Genomic DNA, 27171 nt, shown 5'->3' on the forward strand with positions numbered 1-27171 from the left:
TGCTGAAATTATTGCTTCAATGAAAAACGAGTGATGTGACCTAATTTTTAATTAGGTCCTCACTCCATTCAGCTCCCTTTTAGCCAAAAACAACGGAGGTTGGCATTAAACGCAGTGTGGTGTACGGTAAAAGTTCATTCATTCATTTATTTTCTTGTCGGCTTAGTCTCTTTATTAATCCGGGGTCACCACAGCAGAATGAACCGCCAACTTATTCAGCAAGTTTTTACACAGCAGACGCCCTTCTAGCCACAACCCATCTCTGGGAAACATCCACACACATTCACTCATACACTACGGACAATTTACCCTACCCATTTCACCTGTACCGCATGTCTTTGGACTGTGGGGGAAACCAGAGCACCCGGAGGAAACCCAAGCGAACGCAGGGAGAACATGCAAACTCCACACAGAAAAGCCAACTGAGCCGAGGCTCGAACCAGCAACCCAGCGACCTATTTGCTGTGAGGCGACAGCACTACCTACTGCGCCACTGCTTCGCCCATGGTAAAAGTAACGTTTTCGAATTTGGTATCCTACCGCACAACACGACATGTTTGCTATTGCAACCGGTCTCCTTTTGCAACCAGGAACCCGTGTGACTAAGGTTGGGAATTTGTCTATTGCATTAATCATACAAAACAAGAAAACCTTAAGTGAGTGGTGCCCAAACTCAATAATGGAGGGCCAGTGTCCTGCATATTTTAGTTCCAACCCCAGTCAAACACACCCGAACCAGCCAATCAAGCTCTTTCTAGGTATACTAGAAAGCTCCAGGCAGGTGTGGAGCTAAACTATGCAGGACACCGAGTTTGGACACCCCTGCCATAAGTAAAACACAATAGCTAAGCGTGACTGACATCCTTCAGGAAACCACATTAAACACCAGTATTAGCCTGTTGCTAAGCTACCGTGAAAATGGGCCAGGGGGGGGAATGAACAAAACGGACTTTGTAGAAGCTCAAAATTGGGCAAAAAGCATTAAGTAAGAGCTAATGATGAAAAATAAAGAGGAGCGATGGGGCAAAGCTTCAAGTAGTCCTTTTAGCGTGTCCTTTTACTGATGATAATGTGTCGTACATGGCCTGAGGCGGACCACAAATCAGAGTTTTAGCACACAATAAAGGCCTGTTTGTGAGTGAGGTCAAATTTTGGTCCCGGCGAGGATATCAGATTGTCTTGAGATGCCGCTCCGGTGGTCCTATCAACACTTGAGCGCAGACTGCACATGAAGACCTCCTGAGGGCACACTCATATATGCTCTCATACACAGTATGATGGAGTGTTTTAACTAAAACACACGAGTAACTAGAGTTAAAAGCAAAAAAAAAACGTTTTTGACAATGGACAGACGGATCAGTGTTTGGAGTAAGAGGAATGATGTAAAAACAGCATTGGCTCAGCAAAGACACACACACACAATCACAAAACCTTATAAGGTTGATAACGTATTACAGCAACAGAATTAGTTACAAATATATAAACATTAAAATTTTATTATTAGTACTGAGAGTATTGACTTAATGTACTTACATTTTTAAAAGTACTATGTCTAAAATCTATTCAAATTAATAGAAAATGACAAAAATAATAATATTTATTATTATTTTTATTATTATTATTGATAATAGTAGTAGTAGTAGTAGTAGTAGTATTAATAAAAATAATATCATTATAAACATTATTATTATTATTACTATACTAATAATTATTGTTATAACAATAACAACAGCAATAAATAAAAAAATGTGTGTTATTATTATTAATATAATAATTACTATTATTATTGTTGTTATTGTTATTATTAATAATAATAATACATGTAGCTAACATTTATGAGAAATTTTAATATGCAGTACATGTTAATATTAATATGCATCATTATTATAATTATAATTATTATCATTATTACAATGTGTTAATAACATCAGAAGTTATGAGGAGTATTAGTAATTAACATTTATAATATGCAATGATACATAATATGAATAATTAATTATAATAATGTGTTATCATTACTAACACTAATAACATTTTCTTTAGCAAGATGCATTAACAAATGTACAATCTAATGAAAACACATTCCTAATATTAACACTAATAATTTAATTTATAAAAGTTTAACATAAAAATTATGTTTCTAATATTATGTAATATGTTCATTATTATTTATTACTACATTAACTGTTGTTGTTCATAATTATAATAATAATAATATTAATAATAATAATGTTATTATCATTATTATTATTATTATTATTACTACTACAATGTGTTACTAACATTAACAGTTATAAACAATATTAGTAATATTAACGCTAATAATATGCATTAATACATGTAAATAATATTAATACTATTAATTTGGCAATTAAATTAATAGGTCATCAATAGTAAAAAATAATGTAATAAATAGTTTCTGCAACAGATGCATATGAAACAAACATTCCTCATTGTGAACACTAACGATTTAATGCTAATATAATGCTAACTAATTCTAGCATTTAATATTGATTTAATATTAAAATGTTATTAAACTACTTAAGAATTATTATTATTATGATTATTATTACAATATGCTGCGAATATTTATAACATTTATACAATATTAGTATTAATTTGTATCATTAATTATATTAATATTCTATCAATAGCATCAAATAACACAATTAATAATTCACCAATACTTTTTTAAAAAAGTTCTAATAAAAACCATTATGAATTAAATGATTTGACAAATCTCCATCATATAATCCCATTTATATTAAGATTTAATATTGAACTTATTAAAACTATTTACGTATTATTATTATTATTATTATTATTATTATTATTATTATTATTATTATTACAAAGTGTTGCTAAAGTCAACAATTATGAGAAATATTATTAATTAACATTCATAATGTGCATTAATACATGCAATAATGTTAGAAGCAGAATTAATTATATTAATTAATCAATTTAATGTTACTAAAACTAATTAATATTTTACTTATTGTTCTATCAATAATTATTATTATTATCAACATCGTAATCGTTATTATTATTGTGGCATTATTTATTAATTAGTATACTATTATTTATTAATGTGTTGCTAACATCATCTGTTATAAACAATATTAGTAATATGTATTGTTACATGTAAATAATATTATTTTTTGTGTTACGAATTGTATTAATAAGTCATCAATAATAACAAATAAAGCAATAAATAATTAAGCAATAAATGCATATTTAAGAAAAATCCTTATATGAACACTAATGATTTAACGTACCCATATAATGCCAAATAATTCCAGCATTTAATATTGAAACATTATTAAACTAAATTTGTACTACAGAAACTGACTATGAATGCATATTAACATCATCACAAATTGTTCTATTATCAGCTAGCCTTATATTAAACCTTTAATAAGACATATTAAAACAAACATAAGCAAAACATCAAGAAAATATCCAGAGCTACAAAACTGTCCATATTTGTGCAAAACCCTCAGCTTCACACATCATGTTTGAAAGGAAGTCTTTGTGTCATTTACACAACAATAATCCATGGGAAATGTGTTTTGATGCCCCTGGCTGCAAGTCAATGCACCTTAACCCAGATACTGAACTAAATTAGAATTGATGTCAGGAGGCCATCTGTTATACACGAAAGCATCTACACTTTTCATATTACTCGCAGCATTAAACAACAACTACAAAAAGTATATTGGTTTTGGAAATAAGTGGCCATGACCCACATAACGAAAATAATTAAATAGGTCATGACAAAGCAGAACACACTTCCTGCATGTGGGAAGAGGAATTATTATTAAGAGCATCTCAAGGACGGGTAAATGCTCCACCAGTCCAGAGCACGACCTCACTTCCTCTGAACACATTCAGTGCAATGTGGCGTCCGACCCCCCATCCTCACTCACAAACCTGTCGGCATCAAACTCTTGACAGCTCAAACACCACTGCACTATAATACGGCTCTAAATCTTTCAATTAGTTTTTATTGCAGAGTTGTTTTAGAAGGTGCTGTAAATTCTAGTTTTAAGCTTGAGTTTAATTAATGGTTGTGTTGGGTTTTTTTTTGTGAACATGCTATTTTTATATATATTATTTTATATATTATTTTTCTTTTTTTTAATGTATAGATGAAGTCAATATTATTAGAAATTTCTAGACAGTCAAATTTTAACACACATTTTCTTGTTTGTTTGTTTGGTGTTTTTGTTTTTTTTTGTTTTTTTAGCTTTGCTTTAAAACTGTATAACTTTGGCCAAATGTCTTGGGTATCCTTCCACAAGCTACTCACAATAGTTTGAAGGAATTTTGGCCCATTCCTCCTGACAGAATTGGTGTGCCTCATTCAGATTTGTAGGCAGTCTTGCTTGCACAAGCTTTTTCAACTCTGCCCACAAATCTTCAATAGGATTGTGATCAGGGCTTTGTGATGACCACACCAAAACATTCACTCTGTTGTCCTTAAGGCACATTTGAACTAATTTGACAGTATGCTTAGGGTCATGGTCTGTTTGGAAGACTAATTTGTGGCCAAGTTTTAATTTCCTGCCTGATGTCTTGAGATGTTGCTTTAGTATTTCTACATATTGTTCTTTCTTCTTGATGCCATCTATGCTGTGAAGTGAACCAGTCCCTCCTGCAGCAAAACAGCCCCACACCATGATGCTGCTGCCACACCCATACTTCACAGTTGGGATGGTGTTGTTAGGTTTGTAAGCTTTGCCCTTTGTCCTCCAAATGTAACACTGGTCATTATGACAAAACAATGTTAGTTCCATCAGACCACAGGACATGTCTCCAACAATTATTCTTATCCCAGTATTATTTAGCAAATTGTAACCTGGCTGTTTTGTTGATTTTGGCTTGTGGATTTTCCCATGTTGTCACACAAGGAAGCTGTGTGTTTGAGGTTTACTTTAAATACTATTCTACAGCTGTGCCTACAGAATACTCAAATGTTGTCGATTAGCAATCAGAAACTTCCAAAACCTTGACACCATCATCTGAGCTTTTTCAGAGGCAGAATAATCTTATTGTATGTAAACTTGACTTTCAAGAAAACTTATAACAATCTTTTAAAAATATATATATCTCATTATTCTGCTATTAAGCAGAACAGAAACAAATGTAATAATCCTAACTTACCTAAAAGAGAAAAAAGTTTAGTCTCATTAACCTCTGACTTTTTTTTTTAAATGGTTATACAGTGTTTGTAAACTTCTGATTTCAACTGTACTCTATTCTGGGTAAAGGCTCGTACACAGCAGGACACACGGGCATTAAGGAATAAGACTAAAAAATGTTCATTCAATTAAAATTTGTCAGGCCAATAATTCGGGTAGGGTGGGAGGGGGGGGGGGGGGGTGTTGGTAGTGCGTGAAACGTGTCTGTAGATGGATCCAGGGTGAAAAGGGTGCACAACTTATTTGAGGACTGGGAGGGAGACGCACGATTTCCGGGAGATTATCACTCATTTGCGGGCATTATATAGACCCGCAAATCAAATGCATAGAGACTCCCGGAACTTCCGGGAGACTTGGGATGTCTGAAATCACGTTTAACAACTATAGTGTTCTGAATAAGTGAGAAAAAACATCCAGCAAAGGTTTAAATCTGAAAGTGCACCTTGTATAAAACTATTGATTCTCAAAAAAAATGAGTAGTCAAGCTTATGAATTGTCTTCAATTTGAATCTTTTGCCTGTTTGCATTGACATCAATACGAAACAAACCAATACATGTGGTGCTGCATCTGGTAAAACACTAAACCATCCTTCCCTTTAAACACAAGGGGTGAGTATCCATGTCATGCGCATTTAAATAGCACGCTGATAGTAGGTCATCCAGGTACTTTTGTCTATTATTTAATGAGTATTATGAATTCAGACATGTTTGCCTCACATAATGCAGATGCACAGCAGTAGACATATTAAGAGGCATTGGATGAGAGAACTCGATCATGTAAAATACCACAAAAATCACTAGACAGTTATTTTATCATTCTATTAAATGCAGTTTTAGTAGAGCATGCTGGAAAAAATGCCAAAGGATGTCTAGTGGGCATAAAAAGTAGTACAATTTAATTTGATGTTTGGCTGATTCATTGCTACTGGCTAGCAGGTATAATTAATATGTTGCTGAAGACATTAATTCCACCTACTGCATTCATTTAATCTCACAGTACATGACAAATTGACAGCGGTTTCAGTCAGCTTAGCTTTAATGCAATGGTCATATTTAGACATGTATAGATTGTCAAAGCAAGCTCATTAATATTCATTTGTAAAACAGACTCTTGTGTATGTCTGATAAAGGGAAATTAATTCTGACACAACAATTTGTATGCATTTCAAATGCTTTTAAAATAAATGATATGAAGATATATCGTATATATGAATGTTCTCTGTAAAATAAAATAATACATTTCTGTAGCTAAAGATTTTATCTCTAAAATAAAATAGAATAAAATTAATTTGTGTACGTAAAATCTCTAAAACAAATTTTAAAAAGTAACTTATTTTAAAAAATTACACTTTAATAATGTTAGATTTTATTTTTAGGAAATATTTTGTTTTCTTTTTTTGTTATAATTTAAATTTCTCTGTAAAAAAAACTAAATAATATTGACTATTAATGTGGATAAAGATTTTATCTCTAAAATAAAATACAATAAAATTAATTATGTATGGAAAACTTTTATCTCTGAAAATAAAATAAAATAAAATAAAAATAAATAAAAATAAAAATATAAAAATAAAAATAAATAAAAATTACATTAAATAAATTCTTACAACTCAACAACATGAAATTTTATTTTTAGGAAATATTTATTTTTCTCCTTTTATGCTATAACTTAAATTTATCTACAAAATAAAATAAAATAATATAATTTAAAATATTTATGGTAATAAAGATTTTATTTCTAAAATAAAATAAAATATGTATGTGCTTTTCAAATAAAATACAATAAAATATTTAAATAGTTTTTGTACATAAAACTTTATCTAAAGATAAATTTTATTAAATTAAATTCAAAATAAAATTTAAATAAATGAATTCTTACAATTCAAGAACAAAAAAATATTTTTAGGAAATCTTTGTTTTTCCTTTTTTGTTATAATTTAAATGTATGTGTAAAAATAAAATAAAATGAAATAAAGCAATATAAAATAGATATGTACCTAAAGATTTTATCTCTACAATAAAATAATTGAGGTACATAAAACGTATCTCTAAAACAAAATCTTTTTTTTTTTCACAACCATTTTCATGACTAGATTCTGTGATATACCTTCCCCTCATCTACAAAAAAATTTATTAATTAATTTCTGCTGATTATTATTCAAAATCAAAACAGACTATTCTAGTCTAGTTAACCAGCTTAGCACCATCTGATCATTTTATTAGGATTTTTCCAGCAGAGCCAGACATTTTGACGACATGTGTGATGTGTACATATAGGATATCCAGTCACCAACACATCATCAGCACAGAGACTCAATCCCAATGGACTCGAGTCAGAAAAACAAGGCTTTAACTCTGTCAACAATCTCCAAACGCAAGCCACGCCGACTGCTCCATCTCTAAACGGACACCGCTAACCGCCAACAGGATGGACATTTATGGTGTCTGCCATGCTGGAGTCCAGAAGACTGTTATAAAAGATGCTTTATTTTTGCTAATGGCTGATCATTAGCCAAATCTGCCTTTGGGAATTAAGACCGTATATTTCATGCTGACAGTGGGTGGTTAAAGAAACTGATGAATACTGTATGAAGGTGGGTGTTTATGGAGGGTATTTCAGGTTTAGATGCATGCATTTGGAATTAAATAGAAACACACACACACACGTACATGCGCGCACACACTCATATCCTCTGAAAAGGCAGATGGTGAAATCTCCTCAACACTGTCATTATATCTTTTCATACTCTTCCATTTTCTGAAAAGAGAAATATTTCTCCAGAGTGTGTCATTTTTTTTTCTTTTGCCTGCCGTCGCATTTCTGCCATAATTTACCCTGGCTAAGCAGTGGCACAGCTAACCCACTTTGAATTTGAATAGGGTGGCAAAATGGAGGAGGTTTTTCTCTGAATAGATACTGCAGAGCCGCTCTTTATGATGCTTTTTGTGCCTAACAAGAATTAATGGTCCAATAATAGTCAGAGTCAATGACATACAGCTGCTCTTCTTCAAGACATCTATCTGAGACAGCAAACAATCAACAAAATACTTCATCAATGTTTATATAACAAAAACTCTTCTCTGATTTAAAAAAAAAATTATATATATATATATATATATATATATATATATATATATATATATATATATATATATATATATATATATACACAGTTGAAGTCAGAATTATTAGCCCCCCTCAATTATTAGTGCCCCTGTTTATTTTTTTCTCGAATTTCTGTTTAATGGAGGAAAGATTGTTTCAGCACATTTCTAAGCATAATAGTTTTAAAAACCTATTTGTAATAACTGATTTATTTTATCTTTGCCATGATGACAGTAAATAATATTTAACTTGATATTTTTCAAGACACTTCTATACAGCTTAAAGTGACATTTAAAAGCTTAACTAGGTTAATAAGGTGAACTAGGCAGGTTAGGGTAATTAGGCAAGTTATTCTATAATGATGGTTTGTTCTGTAGACCATCGAAAAAAAATAGCTTAAAGGGGCTAATAATTTTGTCCCAAAAATAGTTTTTAAAAAATTCAAAACTGCTTTTATTCTAGCCGAAATAAAACAAATAAAGCTTTTTCTAGAAGAAAAAATATTATCAGACATACTGTGAAAATTTCCTTGCTCTGTCAAACATCATTTGGGAAATATTTAAAAAAGAAAAAAAAATCAAAAGGGGGCTAATAATTCTGACTTCAACTGTATATATTCATTCATTCATTCATTTTCTTGTCGGCTTAGTCCCTTTATTAATCTGGGGTTGCCACAGCGGAATGAACCATCAACTTATCCAGCAAGTTTTTACGCAGCAGATGCCCATCCAGCCGCAACCCATCTCTGGGAAACATCCACACACACATTCACACACACTCTCATACACTACGGACAATTTAGCCTACCCAATTAACCTATACCGCATGTCTTTGGACCTTCTTGCTGTGAGGCGACAGCACTACCTACTGCGCCACTGTCTCGCCATATATATATATACATATACATATATATATATATATACATATACATATACAAATATATATATATATATATATATATATATATATATATATATATATATATATATATATATATATATATATATATATATATATATACACATATACATATACAAAACAGATTTAGATAGATAGATAGATAGATAAAACAGATTTAACAGAGCCTTAGAACCGTTCACAAACGACAGAATAATACTTTTTTCTAGTATAAGCACTTGCAACACCTGCTGTATGTATTCTCCGATATGAAAAAACGTAATTGAGGAAGTAATGCATGGAAGAAATGACTGTCACCAAGAGTGATTAAAAAATATTTGGCATCCCATGCATAACAGGCAAATACATTGTAAGTGACCCGTCTAAGCCCAAAGCCTTTGATAGGCAGACACTGCAGTGCAAATGAACTGAAGATAGACAGAGACACAATGAAGGGATGTGCTTCATCTTCCCGTGATGAGTGTTTGGATTTGAACATAGGTCTGATGTTTGGAAGACAAACAGAGGTGCTTTGAAGGGGGTCAGTAATAAACACACATACAACATCTGGCAGAGGAGATGGACCAAGACTTCCTGTCAAACTGCTGAGTCGTGTGCACAACTTCCTGTCACAAGCTGATTCAACACATTCAGTGGAAGAGAGGAGAATGATGGGCTTTTATCGAGTTGTCTGGATGATTTAGTCGCCGTACATGTGTGTTAGTTTATTTGTTTGCTTGGTTGTTTGAAAGCAAACGTTTCCATTACAGCATTTATTGTTCCTTCTGATCTTTTTAAGGTGTGACTCCATGGGGGAATTTTCTGCACAGCATCATGGGTAATGTAGTTTTATCCATAAGACATGCGCTATGGGTGAATCGGATGAACTAAATTGGATGTAGTGTATGATTGTGTGTGTCAATGAGTGCTTATGGGTGTTTCCCAGCACTGGGTTGCGGCTAGAAGGGCATCTGCTGTGTAAAACAAATAGTTGACGATTCATTCCACTGTGACGACCTCTGAAATAGAGACTAAGTCGAAGGAAAATCAGTGTTGGGCAAGCTACTTGAAAAATGTAGTGAGCTAAGCTATTAGCTACTCTATTTAAAATGTAGCTTAACTACTCTGAAAGCTACCCGCTAGGAAATGTAAGCTAAGCTAAAAGCTACAAGGCAAAAGTAGCTTAGCTACCTCCAAGCTATTTTTGCTAATTTTATTTTGAAATCGAAGGAACTTAAATCCAAGTCAATCATATCTTAGTGATCAATAAAACTGCCAATGAACCATATGAGGCAGAGTAGTTCAGTTCAGTTATTTACTTTAAATAATAAGCTGTACTAAACAGAAACAAATACTATAGTAAAGGGAATGTTTTGGAATAATATATAAATAAATTATTGCATCTTAACATGTACTTCTCGAGGTATGGTCGCAAGGAGTCCTGCTTCAGAAATAACTCTTCTCCCTCAGTCATCTTTCCATCAAGCAAGTTTCGGTTGGCGACATCGCCAACCAGAGGTGGCAGTAACGCACCAAAAAGTTTGTTGTCGAACACCATAAAACAGGAAGAAGAAGAATTCCTAATTTTAGCCATCATATGGATTTACTATCACTGCCTCACACCTCTGTGAATGTCTGTGCCGTCACTTATTGATCCATGATCTGTAAATGTAGCTTTGTGGACGCTACTGCGCTACTTGACTAATAAAATAGCTTCGCTACTGAAAAGCTTTTTGATTTAGAAAGTAGCGACGCTCCAGCCACGCTACTGAGAAATGTAGTTAAGCTAGTAGCGTCACTACTTGTAGCGACGCTACTGCCCAACACTGAGGAAAATGAATGAATGAACTTTCAAATTGCCCCTCCCCCATCGAATCGTCAGTCTATAGCGATCAATGATTGGCTCCTGGACTAGTAGGCGGGGCTTCATTCGCCATATTGACTGTTACACTTTTCCCTATTCAAAACTACACGAGAGACATGTCTTGTATATTCTATAGTCTTTGCTATAAAAATACCCCTAATTGTTAAACTTTGTTCTTACCAGCTCTCTGGGCAAAAACTCTTCTTGTCTTCCCACTATCAAGGATACGGTCTCTCCTAGTTTGGTGCTCCTCAGCATAGCCACCAGCTCCTCTTGTGTTCGTCCAGTGATGTCCACTCCATTTACCTAGAGTAACAGAAAAAACCCATTCATTTTAACCTTCAAATTAGCAGAACCATATTCCCATTTACACTGTGCCAAGATCCAACACGGGTCATGTTTAATTAATCTCATGGCCACATACAATGTGACAGACAGTAGGGCTGTGAGATATTGGAAAAATCTAACATTGCAACATATTGTTTTTCAAAAGAAAGTCTTATTTGTTTCATTTCGGCTAGAATACATTTTTTTTTTTTTACCATTTTAAGGCATATTATTAGCCCCCTTACGCAATATTTTTTATTTTGATTGTCTACAGAACGAACCACTGTTATACAGTGACTTGCCTAATTAACCTACACACACCGGCCACTTTATTAGGTACACCTGTCCAACTGCATGTTAACGCAAATTTCTAATCAGCCAATCACATGGCAGCAACTCAATGCATTTAGGCATGTAGACATGGTCAACACGATCTGCTACAGTTCAAACCGAGCATCAGAACGGGGATAAAAGGTGATTTAAGTGACTTTGATTGTGGCATGGTTGTAGGTGCCAGACGGGCTGGTCTGAGTGTTTCAGAAACTGCTGATCTACTGAGTTTTTCACACATAACCTGTAGGGTTTACAGAGAACGGCCAGAAAAAGAGAAGATATCCAGTGAGCGGCAGTTCTGTGGGAGCAAATGCCTTGTTGATGGCAGAGGCCAGAAGACAACGGCCGGACTGGTTCCAGCTGATAGAAAGGCAACAGTAACTCAAAGAACCAATGGTTACAACTGAGGTAAAAGAGCATCTCTGAACACACAACACATCCAACCTTGAGGCGGATGGGCTACAGCAGCAGAAAAACACACCGGGTTCCCCTCCTTTCAGCTAAGAACAGGAAACTGAGGCTACAATTTTACAATACAAAGCACGAATCATCTCAGACTGGTTTCTTAAATATGACAATGAGTTCACTATATACAAATGGCCTCCACAGTCACCAGATCTTAATCCAATAGAGCACATTCGGGATGTGGTGGAACGGGAGATTCACATCATGGATGTGCAGCCGACAAATCTGCAGCTACTACGTGATACGATAATGTCAATATGGACCAAAATTTCTGAGGAATATTTTCAGTACCTTGTTGAATCTTTGCAGTGAAGCATTAAGGCAGTTCTGAAGGCAAAAGTGGATCCAACATGGTACTAGTAAAGTGTACCTAATAAAGTGGCCGGTTAGTGTAGTTAAGCCTTTAAATGTCACTTTAGGCTGAATACTAGTATCTTGAAAAACACATAAATTTTATGTACTGTCATCATGGCTAAGATAAAAGAAACGACTTATTAAAACTATTATGTTTAAAAATGTGTTTAAAAAAATCTTCTTTCCAATAAACAGAAATTGGGGAAAAATATACAGGGGGGTTAATAATTAAGGAAGGCAAATAATTTCTGACTTCAACTGTATACAATGACCCCTGGCTGTTCTAGTGTTAAAGCAATGCCTTTTAAATCGCATGACTGGCATAGGAATAGCATCATTTAATGTCTTATAAATAAGCTGCGATTTTGCATTTCTCTGGTGATGGAAGCATGTAATACCTCCAGGATTCGGTCTCCAGACTTGAGCCGGCCATCTTTCACAGCAGCTCCGCGAGGCAGGATGCTCTTGACCATAATGGGTCCTGGACCATGAAGGGACGAGTCTCTGGTTACCACAGTGAAACCGAGGCCCTCCGTACCTGCAGACAGAGGTCAGAAACATTCAACATGCATTTAATGACCCAATGAAGCAGACAAATGGAGTCTTAGGGTTTTACTAGTTTGCTGTATGGTCAAAAGTCAGGAAAACAAAGGCCACACCAATTTTTAAGCAGATTTTATAGTATTGTATGATTTAAAATAAAATTATTCAAAGGTTCCTGTTACAAGAAACAGTGTACGCTTACTGTACGTTCATTGTATTATCAAATAAAAATTAAACCAGTTTTAAAATGTTAAAAATGTACAAATAAAAAAGCTTGTATATCTAGTTTTAAAATGTAAATGATTTAAAATGTTTATGTACATAAAGTTTTTATCTACAAAAGAAAATAAGTAATACAATCTGTACAAATATATAAGATAATATAATATTTATATAATATAAAATAAAATATATAAAAATTTAATTAAATTAAATTTAAACATTTATGTACATAAAGTTTATATTTTATAAAATAAATTTAAAATATATAATATATAATAAGGTTAAAATTCTATGTAAAATACAATAAAATAAGTAATATATAATAAATTCAAATGTAAAATAAAAGTAAATTAAAAAAATTGAGAAACAAGTTTGATTTTTTTTTCCAGTGCTCTTCAGTTTAAAACCGGTCAAAAAAAACTGTGAATAAAATTCAGAATGCAAAAAACAAACATTTAAATTAGATTTCTATCTTTAATATTTAAGTTTTGTCAAAAATAATATCAATGAAAGTTCTTTTAACGTAAAAAAAACAAATAAATAATTATTACCATATTTTACTATTCATGTCTTTTAAATAGAAAAATTAAGCATTACAGATGAAATGAGTATCTAATAAATTTTATCTAAACACTTACACAACAAATATGAAAATAATAACATTATATATATATATATATATATATATATATATATATATATATATATATATATATATCATATATGACATATAACTAAATATAACTATATATCCATTGAATATTTTAATTGATTTGAATAATATAGTTTTATTATAAAATCTTTTTCCCCCCCAACACATTTCACATATTTATAAACATCAGCATACATATCCATCACCACATAAGTGCAAGAAGGAAGTGTGTTTTGGATATTGGGTATGGTGCCTCAGTTTTTTTACCACAGTGTGAAGATGAAGTTATACTATTCAAATCAATCCACTATTCAATGGATAGATAGTAATATTTTGTTATTCTAAATTATTTACATTATGTAATTTTTTTAAAAATTCCAATTACTGTAATGCATTATTTTACAGCAGAAATAATAAGTATTAAACACGGCACTATTTTTCTCAGAAAACATATTTCTAACTGCGCTGTTGACTTGAAATTTTGCCTGGATGTTGGTAAGAACAAAAGAAATCCATATATGCAAAGAAAACTAAACTAATTACTTTACAAATGAAGCTTAATAAAATAAATTTAGTGCATAATAAAACGAAATGACGCAGGGAAAAAGTATTGAACACATGAAGAAAGGGAGATGTAGAAAGACAGTGAAAGCCCAGACAGCAGCTGAAATCTCTCTTCATTAGTTCTTTAGCAACCTTCTGCCCTTCGTTTGTGTAAATGAATATTAGCTGATTCATTCCAACATATACATTAGCAAATGATTAAGATGAAACCAGGGTGGACATTTCATCAAGACAATGATCCAAAACACAGCCAAGGAAACTCTCAAATGCTTTCAGAGAAAGAAAATCAAGCTGTAGAATGGCCCAGCCAATCACCTGACCCAAATCCGAAAATACTCATTTAAGCTCAGATTTGACAGATGAGACCCACAGAATCATCAGGATTTTTACACTCTTTTGAAATCTGTGGAAAAACTCACACCTGAGCAATGTATGTGACTTCATTCTCCATATGAGAGTTGTCTTTAGGCTGCCATTTTATATAAGGTATTGAATTCATTTCAGTAGTTCTGTACGCTCTCCTTGTGCCATTCTATTGTTATTCCACTGAACTCATTTTTCAGATTTTTTTGTTTTTATGTTTGCATTGTTTGGGATTTTAACATAATCTGGTTCAATTAAAAGTCAACAGCACCTTTATTATTCCCAGGAAAAAAACATGACATGTTCAATACTTATCTTCTCCGCTGTATATATATTCCAATATAATTCTAGCATACAGGGAGCAGCTCTAACAGACTGTATCAAACTCATCTGATCTGAGCTGAGGTCAAAAGGTCAACAGTGCACTGACGGAGGCTCTGGACTGATAGCCTGTGTTTAAGCTGTGGGTTTCTCGGCAGCGGTTTGAGCACCTCCGGCTCGTCTCCACCCCTGCACGTTGATAAATGTTTCCTTACGGGGATTAGACAGCTCTGCACTTTAATTTCACACGTGAACACATCTACAGCACAGAGCAGGATACAGGATGAGAAGAGAGGGAGAGAGATGGTGTGAAAGAGGAGAGATGGAAACAATGACAAAAGGTGTGGTCCGAAAAATAAAATGATTAGAGGAAGTGGAAAGCAGTGGAAAAGAGGAAGCTGAAAGAATACGCCTTAAAAAGCATGTCAGGGTCACATTTCTACTAAATATGAAGAGGGGTATATTTATGGAACATGAACTATTTGTTTTAATATTCAAATCATAAAATAAGTATGAATTTGTTATTTTTAAATGCATTTTTATGTATTGCATCAAATTTATTGCATACACAGCATAATGAATTTTATAAATATTTAGATTATCATTACTATAATATTTGTTTTGTCATTTTAAAAAGTTTACTGCAAACACATTTATATTTAATTTAATATTCAAAGCATGAATATTAATATTTTAATATATATTTTATTTCCTGTACAAGAGGAATACTACAATTTTATTTTTTTCATTTGTAAATCATCGCTCCAAAGCATTCAAATAATGTTATTAATTTATATATTTATTTATTAAATACAAATGTGAATTTATTTTAACATTCAATGCATACATTCTAATATTTAGTTACTGTTTAAATATAACAATTACAATTGTTTTAAATTGGAAGTATTTTTATTATTTATTGCTGCAAAATTATTTATTATTAATAATTTTTTTTTATTTGTTTATTATCATTTAATTAAATTTGAGATTTTTAAAAATACCACATTTTGTAAATATAAATAATACAAATAATGTTATTAATTTATATATTTATTGAATACAAATCAAAGCTTATTTTAACATTTAACGCATATATTATCATATTTAGTTACAGTATGAATATAACAATTATAATTATTTTAAATTTGATGTATTTTTATTATTTATTGCTGCGAAATTATTTATTATTTTATTTATTATTATTATTATTATTATTTAATAAACTTCATATTTGTTTAATATTATTTAAACAAATGTAAACTTATTTTAACATTCAATGCATACATCATAATATTTAGTTACAATATAATTATAAAATTATATTTATTTTAAATTTGATGCATTTTTATTATTTGTATAAACAATACAAATAATGTTATTAATTTACATATTCATTGAATACAAATGTAAATTTATTTTAACATTCAATGCATATATTAAAATACTTATATATAACTATAACAATTATATATATATTTTTTTAATTTGATGTATTTTTATTATGTATTATTGCAAAACTTATTACTATTTAAAACATTTTTAGATTTTTATAAATAACATATTTTACAAAAAAAAATATTTAGTTTTTTCTAACTATAATTTGCTAGTAAAACTGGATTGCTTGATTGTTTGTTGATTTGTTTGCTTGTTTATCCATTTATTTATTTTTTTAGTTATCCATTTATTTATTTATTCATTTATTTATTTGTTTATATTATTTATTCATGTTAAATCAGACAAGTAAGTAAAATAACAACATACCCACTTCACCTTCACAACAGAGTACTATTATTCCACAATTACGACATTATATTGGCAATGAGACTGATACACTTGTACATTACAGCACTGCAAATTTTAGGAATTGTTTGTACTTTTTATAAAATAACATAAATAAACAGTCATCCACATTTATTGCCTTTAATTTGGGGGTGAAATGAGACCTGAATATGTTTCATGAGATGCACCCAGAAATGCAATAAAAGAAGAAAGGAGGAAAAAAGGCTTAAAGAATCATGCTAAGATAGCGTTTCCCCTGAGCCTCTCATCTGCAGGGACACGTGTGCCCATTGAAGCTGAGAATTGCTCCCTCTCTCTCCCACACACACTTGAGTGAGAGATGTCATAGAGGATAGCGGACAATCCAGCATACTAAAGATGGCAAATGATGAAATCTTCAGTCCCAGAAGAGCAGCTGACATTAAAGTTTTAAACAATAGCAGCTGTCAATCAGCCGAGGGGAATGATAAAGGCAGAAAGGTGAAGGGGGAAAAGCAGGAGAGAACAAGTACAGACGGTGCTCTGCTGCAGTTCTGACATGGGTTAAATCACACGGCTCGTGGCTCAACCTTATGGTCAACTGGATGGAGATTTCACAATTCAAGCTCAAAATCAACATGAAATTCCACTTAGGAGATGTTCACATATTGTGTTTTCATACACTTGAAGTCTGAATAAAATCACAATTTACTCTTCTTAAAGGGTCACGAACACCAAAGCACATTTTTTGAGATGTTGACAGTATATATATGTGTGCTGGATAGGTTGGCAGTTCATTCCGCTGTGGCGAATTCAGTTTAACAAAGGGACTAAGCCGAAAAGAAAATGAATGAATGAATTAATGAATATGAATAGTGTTTCAGGTAAAACCCTGTTGTAAAATGTTAAATGTAAGTGACTTTAAAGTAAAAAGTTTATCTATTTATTATTTGTTTCATAGTTACAACAAAAATATTTAATATTAAAGTAAATAATATACCCAAACTAAAATCAGTGGTATTAATTTATCAAAAAAAATCTGAACCATCAGTTAACCCTTGTGTTGTCTCAGAATTCTGTGCGCACAGGGCCGGAGCAAGCTGAACTGCCACTCTAGGCAAAGGACGGTCTCGCCGCCCTCAACCCTAAAGTGAAAGCGGTGGAAGGGGGGTGGAGGGATTGGGGGAGGGGGGTTGTCGAGGGAGCTGTCGCGGACGCCGCCCTCTCTATTCTGCCACCCCAGACGCGGATATAACTGAGGGCGCGGGTGGTGAGGGTAGTGTCACGGATGCCGCCCTAGACGCGGATATAACGGAGGGTGCGAGAGGTGAGGGTAGTGTCTGGGCTACCCTCTCTATTCTGCCGCCTAGGTCGCCTCTATGGACTGGCTGCCACTGTGTGCACAAAAAATATTGAGGAAGAAATTTTTCCATATAAAAATACATCTTTTATGTTTAATTTTATTTGAAATTATATTATAAATTTTATGGGTCGTTTTTGGCCTGTAAGTCAACAGGACGGCCAACAGAAAGCTTTCATATATTTATTTTATAAAGCTTGCATGATTGGCATCAGGATCAACATGATGACAAGAAATTGTTAGTTTTATTGGCCAAAAAAAGCTAAGTATCCCTACACTGTAAAAAAACAAATCCTGGTTGCCTTTCATTTTTAGGCTTAATCAAATCACCCTTGAAAGTCCATTGAACTTGTATTTTGTTAAACTGATTTAAAATAGCTTGCATAACTTATACAAAATAAGTTAAAACATGATTAACTTTAACAAGTTACAATGAACCAAATAAATATGTTGTCATAACTAATTGATCTTAAAAAAATTACTGTGTTACAGTGTATGAAATCATACAGAAATGCTGACTGTTAGGGGTGTAACAGTCCACTGAATTCACAGTTCAGTACATACCTCAGTTGTGGGGTCACCGTTTGATACGGGTACAGAAAAGGCGAGCTCTGTGAACTAAGTTGAAATGACAACAGCAATATGTAATGTAATGTGTATTTATATAGTGCATTTATTGTGTATGGCCATACACACAAAGCACTTCACAATCATGAGAGGGGTCTCTCCACACAACCACCAGTGTGTGGCATTCACCTGGATGATGTGATAGCAGCCACAGGACAATGGCACCAGTGCGCTCACCACACACCAGCTATTGGGAGAGTGGAGAGACAGTGATAGAGCCAATTCAGTGAATAGGCATTATAGCATCCCCTTCACTATACTGGTGCGTTAGGACTCACACAGACCACATGTTGAACGCCCCCTGCTGGCCTCACTAACAACACTTCCAACAGCAACCTAGTTTTCCCGTCTGGTCTCCCATTAGGTACTGACCAGGCTCAGCCCTGCTTAGCTTCAGTGAGTAGCCAGTCTTGGGCTGCAGGATGACATGGCAGAACTATTTCGTACTGCCTCACTCCAGTGACTAGACTTTATATGTGGACTGACTGCATTCATTGTTGGAGCGCATAAACCGTGACCATTCAAACACATATACCTATACATTCCTAATGACTTTTCTTGAATTCATCAGAAGTGATTTGCCATCCCTCTTACCTTTCTTCAAATCAATCCTCATTCTCTTCCCAGCCTTTTTGGTCACCATATGAACCACTGAAGCGAGAGCCGGGCTTTCACTGTGATCCCTCAGTGTAGGTGATGTGCTGACGGGAGGAGAAGGTGTGCTGCTCTGATGATTCAACTCAACGGGGGTGTGTCTTGCACGTTGAAGCTCCTCCTCCTTTATGGGTGGGGTTTGTGAGGCAGCAGGCTCAGGTGACGGCGTCGCTGTATTACTTGGAGTAAGTTTACGAACCAAGAAGGGACTCTTGATTTTAGGAACCGCAGGGTTTGTTTCGGTGCTGTTGAAGAGCTGTCCGATGAGGCTCTTTTCGTAGCGTAGCTTGTTTGCAACAGGAAGCACCTCTAAATGTACAGTAGACGTAGAGGAGGAGGACATCGCCTGGCGGAAGACCTCTTGAGACCTGAAATCACCAAGAGAGAAACCTTATTTTACTGTTCTGTAATGCAGGAGACACGATTACAAATGGCAAAATTACAAAGATGTTGAAAGTAGGGCTGCGCAATATATAATTTGATCATCAATATTCATAATTTGTTTTTGACAAGAAATAAATTAAATTGTATTGTTTGTATTGCTTGTTTTTAGTGAATGTCTGCAGCAATATGGCGATGCACATAACAAATTTCCTGTCAAAGACAATAAATTTTTACTACTACTACTACTAATAAAGTTTTAAAAAACAAAACTTATTTCCATTGTGGTCTTTGATGTGAAGTACAGATTATACTACTCCTGGTAACAGGTACACTGCGACAAAATAAATGTAAATGACAAATAACCATTAAAACATACTGTAAAATTCATCAACATACAATCCGCTTAAATTTCAAACTAAAACTAACCACATTTGTAATACTTTTAATATCCACTGGCAGTTTATTCCATAGCATCGCCCCAGAATATTTAAAAGAAAGATGAGCATGAGCAGTTTAAAACGACAATGTAAAATCAATTGTTCAGTTACACTAGCAATACCAAAGAAACTATCTACATGCATCTTAAAATCCTGTCAGGTTTAAATTCTTATATATCAGGTGCACCGATATAGGTTTTTTGAACGATGTCAATATGGACAACTCCTAAGATTTGGAAGCTGATAACCGATATACTATAGCTGATAAATATTAACATTCAAAAATGTTATATTTTTACTAGTGGTGGGTTGTTATCAGCGTTAACGTGCTGCGTTAACGTAACACTTTTTTAGCGCGATAAAAAAAATAATTGCTGTTAATCTATTCTCAAAGTTGGGTTGGGAGCTAAGTCTATTCTACGCAAGCTATGATGACTTTCACCTTGATATTTTAGTGCAGACGTATACCTGACCAGTGAGCCGTCTGACAAAAAAGTCCCCTTCTGAATTAAATCAGCAGGATGCCTGACTTTAACTACAGTTCGACAGTTTCACTTTCACTCATGAACATTTCATTTATGCCCCCGTGACAAACTGGGGTATTAGACGCAAATAAGGAGTAAGAACTGGTGAGAGTGTTATGGAAACGCACGCCAAATGGAAAGAAAAAAACTTCCCGTTTCACAAAGCGTGTGTGTTTGTGCAGTCCTGTAGTGACAGCTGCGTGTGTGGATCTTGTCAGAAAATATGGCGAAAAGTCTTACATGACGATGTTTACTGATTGCAGTGTTTACTTCAATAATGCCACTAATATCTGCATACTCCACATGTCTTAATTCCATTTCTGTTTAGTTCAGTTATGACTTTAGTCAGAATAAGGTGATAAAAAATAAATAAATAAACAAATAAATAAAAAAATTATAATAATAAATTAAAAAAATTTAATTTAAAAACAATAAATAAAAAATAAATAAATAAAATTAATAAAAAAAATAAAAAATAATTAATAAAAAATAAAAATAAATTAATTAAATTAAATAAAAAAAATAAAAAAATAATTATAAAAAAAATAATAAAAAAATTTAAAAAATAATCGGTGTTTGCAGCTTATGTAAGCCTACACTTCAAAATTCACTTTTAACTGAATAAACAGTTAGTAAACACAAGTACATCTTATTGAACATCATTTATTTTCATCACCAATTATCACAGAAGAACAGTTTCTCAAGCAGTTTGTGATGCATTTTGGAAACAGGAGATGAGCCCCTGGTCTAATGCGCCACCTGGCTTGGAAACCCGCTCTCAAAGACTTATTATTTGGGTAGCAGTGGCACATATATTCTGAATGCCTTCGGCAGAATTCAAATTTACCTATGCCCACCTATAATTTTTACACAGTATACAACTGATTTTAATTTAAAAAAAAAAAAAGTTTGACCTGATCTTATGAACTGGATAGCCTGCTCAAAGCAAAATAGGAGCAATACTTTCAAAATTGCAAGGTGATTATATAGACCTATATTCATGATTTCCCATAAATCAGCATGCTAAAAATAAATTACTTCCTTTTCTTCACATAGCAAATTAACACGCAACCTGACTGTTGCATAAAAATAATAGATTAAATAACAGAGTTTGATCTTACATAAACCAATGTCTCTGTAACTAACAATTACTGCTTTAAATGTCATTATTACAAACAGCAACAGCACTAATATGGAACTAAAATGTACTTTAATGAAAATCCTAAATGAAAACAAAGTAATATCAGTTTTTAAATGTGATCAATTCTTTAAAAAATCATAGAAAGTAATGTGTAACAAACAAAAAGTACAAAAAAAAAACACAAAAAAAATGGTTAATATCACCTAAAGTGCTAATCAAGAGCACAACATTTCTTTAAATGTGTTGAGAAAACCAGTCAGAGTTCAGTTCAGGACGCCGTCAGAGGAGAAAAACTGACTGAATTGCAGTCTTTTTTCTTTTCTACTTCAAATCTTTTAACTCTCATAGCCGTTTCAGGAACTCTTCCTCTAATAGTAGCACTTGGTTTAATCTGTCGGCCTTTTTGAAGGCTGTCCGATACTGCTGATGCCACTTAATGGGGCAATTCACACTTGTAGCGACAGAAAAGCATTTCTCTTTTGTTATGTTAAAGTTATAGTTCTGAAACTCTGCGAGGACAGACGGATAGATGGAAAAAACAGGGATGACAAAAAGGTTTGTTCCCGTAGTGTTGGCGGCGTTCAAGTAGGAGCGTATAAAAGTGAAAACAACACAGAAGACGGATAATGAAAGAAGAGAATGGAGAGAAAGAGAGCGGGGGGATGATTAGTAATCCAGTGAAAGCGTGACAGATGAAAGAGTCAGACACTCACTGAGCAAAGGACTTGTCTATTAACTCGGCGTCATTGATCTGCACGATGCACTCGTCCTCTTCAAAGATCTTCTCTCTCTCTGAGCGGCTGTTCTTCTCAATGGCTCGAATGTTCAGACCCAGAGTCCTGATGGTGGACAGATACAGATCAGGTTAAAGATATTAGATGAGCATAAGGGTTGTTGAATGACAGCAAATATTGGATTATATTCGTGATGAATAAACATTTGATGACATTTGATGTGACTTAATGTTTGCTTGTTCTCCAGATGTATAGAAAAACACAATCTTATTCTAAAAATGTTATAAATGTTATATTAATTAATATATGAATTGAATAAGATTAATTTTATTGATTTTTAAAACAAATAACACAAATATAATTAAACAAATAACATTTTAAATTATTCATATTAAAGTGGAGATATGTGTAACATTAATTACAAGAAAAGTACAAAAATAAGAAAGGGATAAAAAATTAAATAAAAATACAATAAAAATGCATAACAAGAAATAAAAATAGAATAAATCAAAACAAAAAGAATGAATAAATTAAAATAATAAAATGGATAAAGTAAAATAATAAAGTAATAATTTAAAAATAAATAACAAAACAAAACAAAAACAAAAATGGGATGAATAAAATAAAAAAATAGAGATGAATAAAACAATCTACAAATAAAATAAAACTAAAAGGATAAATAAAACAAAGCGAATTAAAACAGGCATGAATAGAATAAAATAAATAAAACAAAACAGAGATGACTAAAATAAAATAGAAAAATATAAATGAATAACATGAAATAAAATAAAAGAATGACTAACAAAATAAAATGAAAGAGGGATGAATGAAATAAAATAAAAAAAACTAATTAAATAAAAAATATAATTAATATTTAATTTAAAATAAATTAAATTTAAAATAAATTAAAACAAAATGGGATGATTAAAATAAACTTGAAATTAAATAAAAATAAATAAAATAACAAATAAAACAAAAAATAGAAGTGAATAATACAAAACACAAATAAAATAAAACAAAACAAATAAAATAAATTTAAAATGATATAAAAAATAAAAATGAATAAAATAAAGATGAATAAAATAAAAAATTTAATTAAATTAAATATAAAATAAAGATGAATATAACAACACACAAAAATAAAACAGAACAAAATTAGATGAATAAAATTGAATTAAATTTTATGTTTTAACGAAAAAATAATTCAGCTTTGATTTTACTCCTACATTATGACCCTGCACAAAGTTACAGTCAATAATAAATACTATAATATTTAATATATAGTATTAATACTAGAGGGGAAAATAAGCTAAATGCAGGATTTGATTTGCTGTGTCTTTCTTCAAGACTTCAGGCTTTCCTGTGAGACCTGCACACCCTAAAACACAGTTCAGCAGGCCAGCCCACAGCTCTGCCCACCAACCGAGAAAGCTTCATTTCCATCCGGACCTCAACAGGGCGCAAAGACCCAACAACAGGAAGCAGGTCAGAGAGAACTTCCTGTCCTGCAGCACGTGTGTGTGTCCTTGCCCTAAGCACTTCACTTTTGACCTGTTCATGCCGTCTGAAAGAGCCATTCACCTCACTGCTTCCTGTGTGTGTTTGTGTGTGACTGAGGAACATTAGGATGCTGACTAATAACACTGAAATTAGGAAAGTGAAACTGTTTAACGGCCTAAATAATGTTTATAAATGTGACATAAGTTGATGCTACTGCTTTATAATGTAAAACATATGCACACTGATTTTATTTACATTTTGTTACATTTTAAATTAATTTAAAGAATCTTACCTTGACTTAACAAGACACGCCAAAAACGTATATTATGATTAGAATGAAATAAATTAAAGCGTGAATTACAAAATAATTGTAAAGAAATTCAATATAATAACAATAAAAGTTACAGAAAATAATAATACATTTTAATTAAAAATAATAAAATTAAATAAAAACTTAAATTTTTATGAAAAACTGTAAAATTAAATTGAATTCAATTGTTTTAAATTTAAAAAATAATAAAATAAAAACTTTCATTTTAATGATAAAAATAATGACATCAATTTTGAATTAAATTATATAATAAGAAAATAATGAATAAATAAAAACTTAAATTCTAATGAAAATGTTATGAAATTAAATTACATTTAATTATATATTAAATAAAAAAAATTAAATTAAATAAAAACTTTAATTCTAATGAAAAAAAATATTAAATTAAATTGAATAAATTATATATTAAATAAAAAATAATAAAATAAAATAACTTCGATTCTAAAGAAAAAACAATGAAATTAAATTGAATTAAATTACATAATAAATACAAAATATTAAAATAATAAAAACTTAACTTCTAATAAAAATATTCAATTGAATTAAACTATATTTTAAATGTAAAAAATAATAAAATAAAATAAAAACTTAAATTCCAATGAAAAAATTATGAAATTTAATTGAATTAAAAAAAACTTTTAAATTAGAAAATAATAAAATAAATTACAATATATATATATACATGTTTATATATATATATATATATATATACATACATACATATTTATTTATTTAAATATATATATATATATATATATATATATATATATATATATATATATATATATATTTTTTTTTTTTTTTTTTTTTTTTTTTTTTTTTGTTAATTAAGCAAAATTTTAATTAAATGAAAGATGAAATAAAATAGAGGCCAAATACAAGGAAGAAAAAATTATATTAAAGGAAATAAAACAAATAAATAAATAACAATAAAAAAGAAAAAATATTTTTAATCAAATAATACACATGACATGAATAGCGTTATGCTGCATTCACAACAGACGCTGATGAAGCATCAATGCAAACATGCGAATAGACATTCTGTGGTGAGATACTCGCGAATAAGGTGGCGTGAATGACGCGTTTCACGCAAATCGCTCGAGTTGGAAAATCTGAATATCAGCTGACATTTGCACCACGCTAATCAATCAGGAGCTTTCTCTTTTAGGGGTGTGATTATGAAGTAGCGTCTGTTGTTGGTGTCCCAAGAAGAAATCCTTCTGCCGACACCAGACAACAGGTTATCAAACTGGGCTTAGCTTAGTCAGAAGCACCGCTAAAGCCTTCATTATCCAGGTATCATTTCTGGAAGAGTTGGATAACTCACAGAGCTGGGTGCACCTCTGACTCAGACATGGGGCCGAGCAAATATACACTGTTTTCAGCTTTCCTAAAGTCATAAAGCACAGCTACTATCTGGATAAAATCCATGTTAGACATTTAACAACAAAGCTAGAGTCACCGAGTAGACAAAAGCCCTGCCCATGACGCAAATCTGCATTTACTGTGAAGTGAATTTGACGCGCAAATGAAGTGAGTAAACTCAAAATGTTCACGCGTCTATTTACACACGAATAGCGTGATTTGTTCACACGTCACGTCTGGTGTGAACACAACATCAAAGGCCAATTGTGAGGGAGAAAATACGGTATTATAAGTTTAAAAAAAAGAAAAAACTACACTAAAAAATAAAAAAAATACTAAAATAAAAATGTTTTTAAAAATTATTAAATAAATGAAAAGAAAAGAAAAAGAAAAATAGGATATTAATATTAAATTAAATAAAAAAGAAAAATAAATAATAATAAAAATCTATAAAAAATAACATAATAACATAATAATAACATAAACAAATATCATATATGGCATGAATAGTGTATTAGTGTGTTAGTGTGTGTGTGTGTTTTACCTTCCACTTAGTGAAGAGCAGTACGGTATGACTTTGATTCCCAGAGGCCCATGGTCTCCAGAAATCTCCACCGTCCGCGTGAGACTTCTACAAAAAAAAGAAAACCCAATAGTCACGGTGCTTAGCAGGTACATTTCTCTTAGCAGAAAAAAGGAAAAAGGACTTCAACAAACTGAAAAATATATTTTGGAAGAGGAAAGTTTGAGCGCAATGCAATTACATTAGCAGAACAACAGTCACACGTCAAAATGACAAGCCAAAAGACCATTACGCTAGAACTGTCTTGGATATCAATGGAGTGCTGCTCCTGTCGCCTGCATCATTCCAAGCTCTCCAGGTGTGTGTGTGTGTGAGGGTAAGCGTGTAATGTTATAGCGTTCAATCACACTACTCTGACCTTGTGCTTCCATTAAAAGGCATAGAATACACCGGGTTGTTTTATTTACTTCAAGTTGAGTGATGTTTGTTCATGCAAATGTGTTTCTGGTAGCCTACTGTATGTGTTAATACTTTGCATACGGTTATATTTTTTACTAGGATGATTTTTGACTGTTTTTATTATATGCATGTCAAAAAATACACAAGACTTCTTAAACC

General features: G+C 32.1%; 1 protein-coding gene across 1 annotated transcript in view; it reads right to left on the minus strand.

Moving 5' to 3' along the window:
• Positions 1 to 27171, minus strand: part of pard3ba (par-3 family cell polarity regulator beta a) — a gene marked incomplete at its 5' end in the record, with an annotated part of 217436 nt that overhangs the window by 143770 nt on the left and 46495 nt on the right. The window contains 5 exon segments of the mRNA NM_001328558.1: positions 11252 to 11377; positions 12949 to 13088; positions 19555 to 19982; positions 22814 to 22939; positions 26575 to 26661. Coding sequence (NP_001315487.1) covers positions 11252 to 11377; positions 12949 to 13088; positions 19555 to 19982; positions 22814 to 22939; positions 26575 to 26661 — 907 coding nt within the window.

This window comes from Danio rerio, chromosome 1 (genome assembly GCF_052040795.2).
Source record: "Danio rerio strain M-AB ecotype USA chromosome 1, GRCz13ab, whole genome shotgun sequence".
Lineage (NCBI taxonomy): Eukaryota > Metazoa > Chordata > Actinopteri > Cypriniformes > Danionidae > Danio > Danio rerio.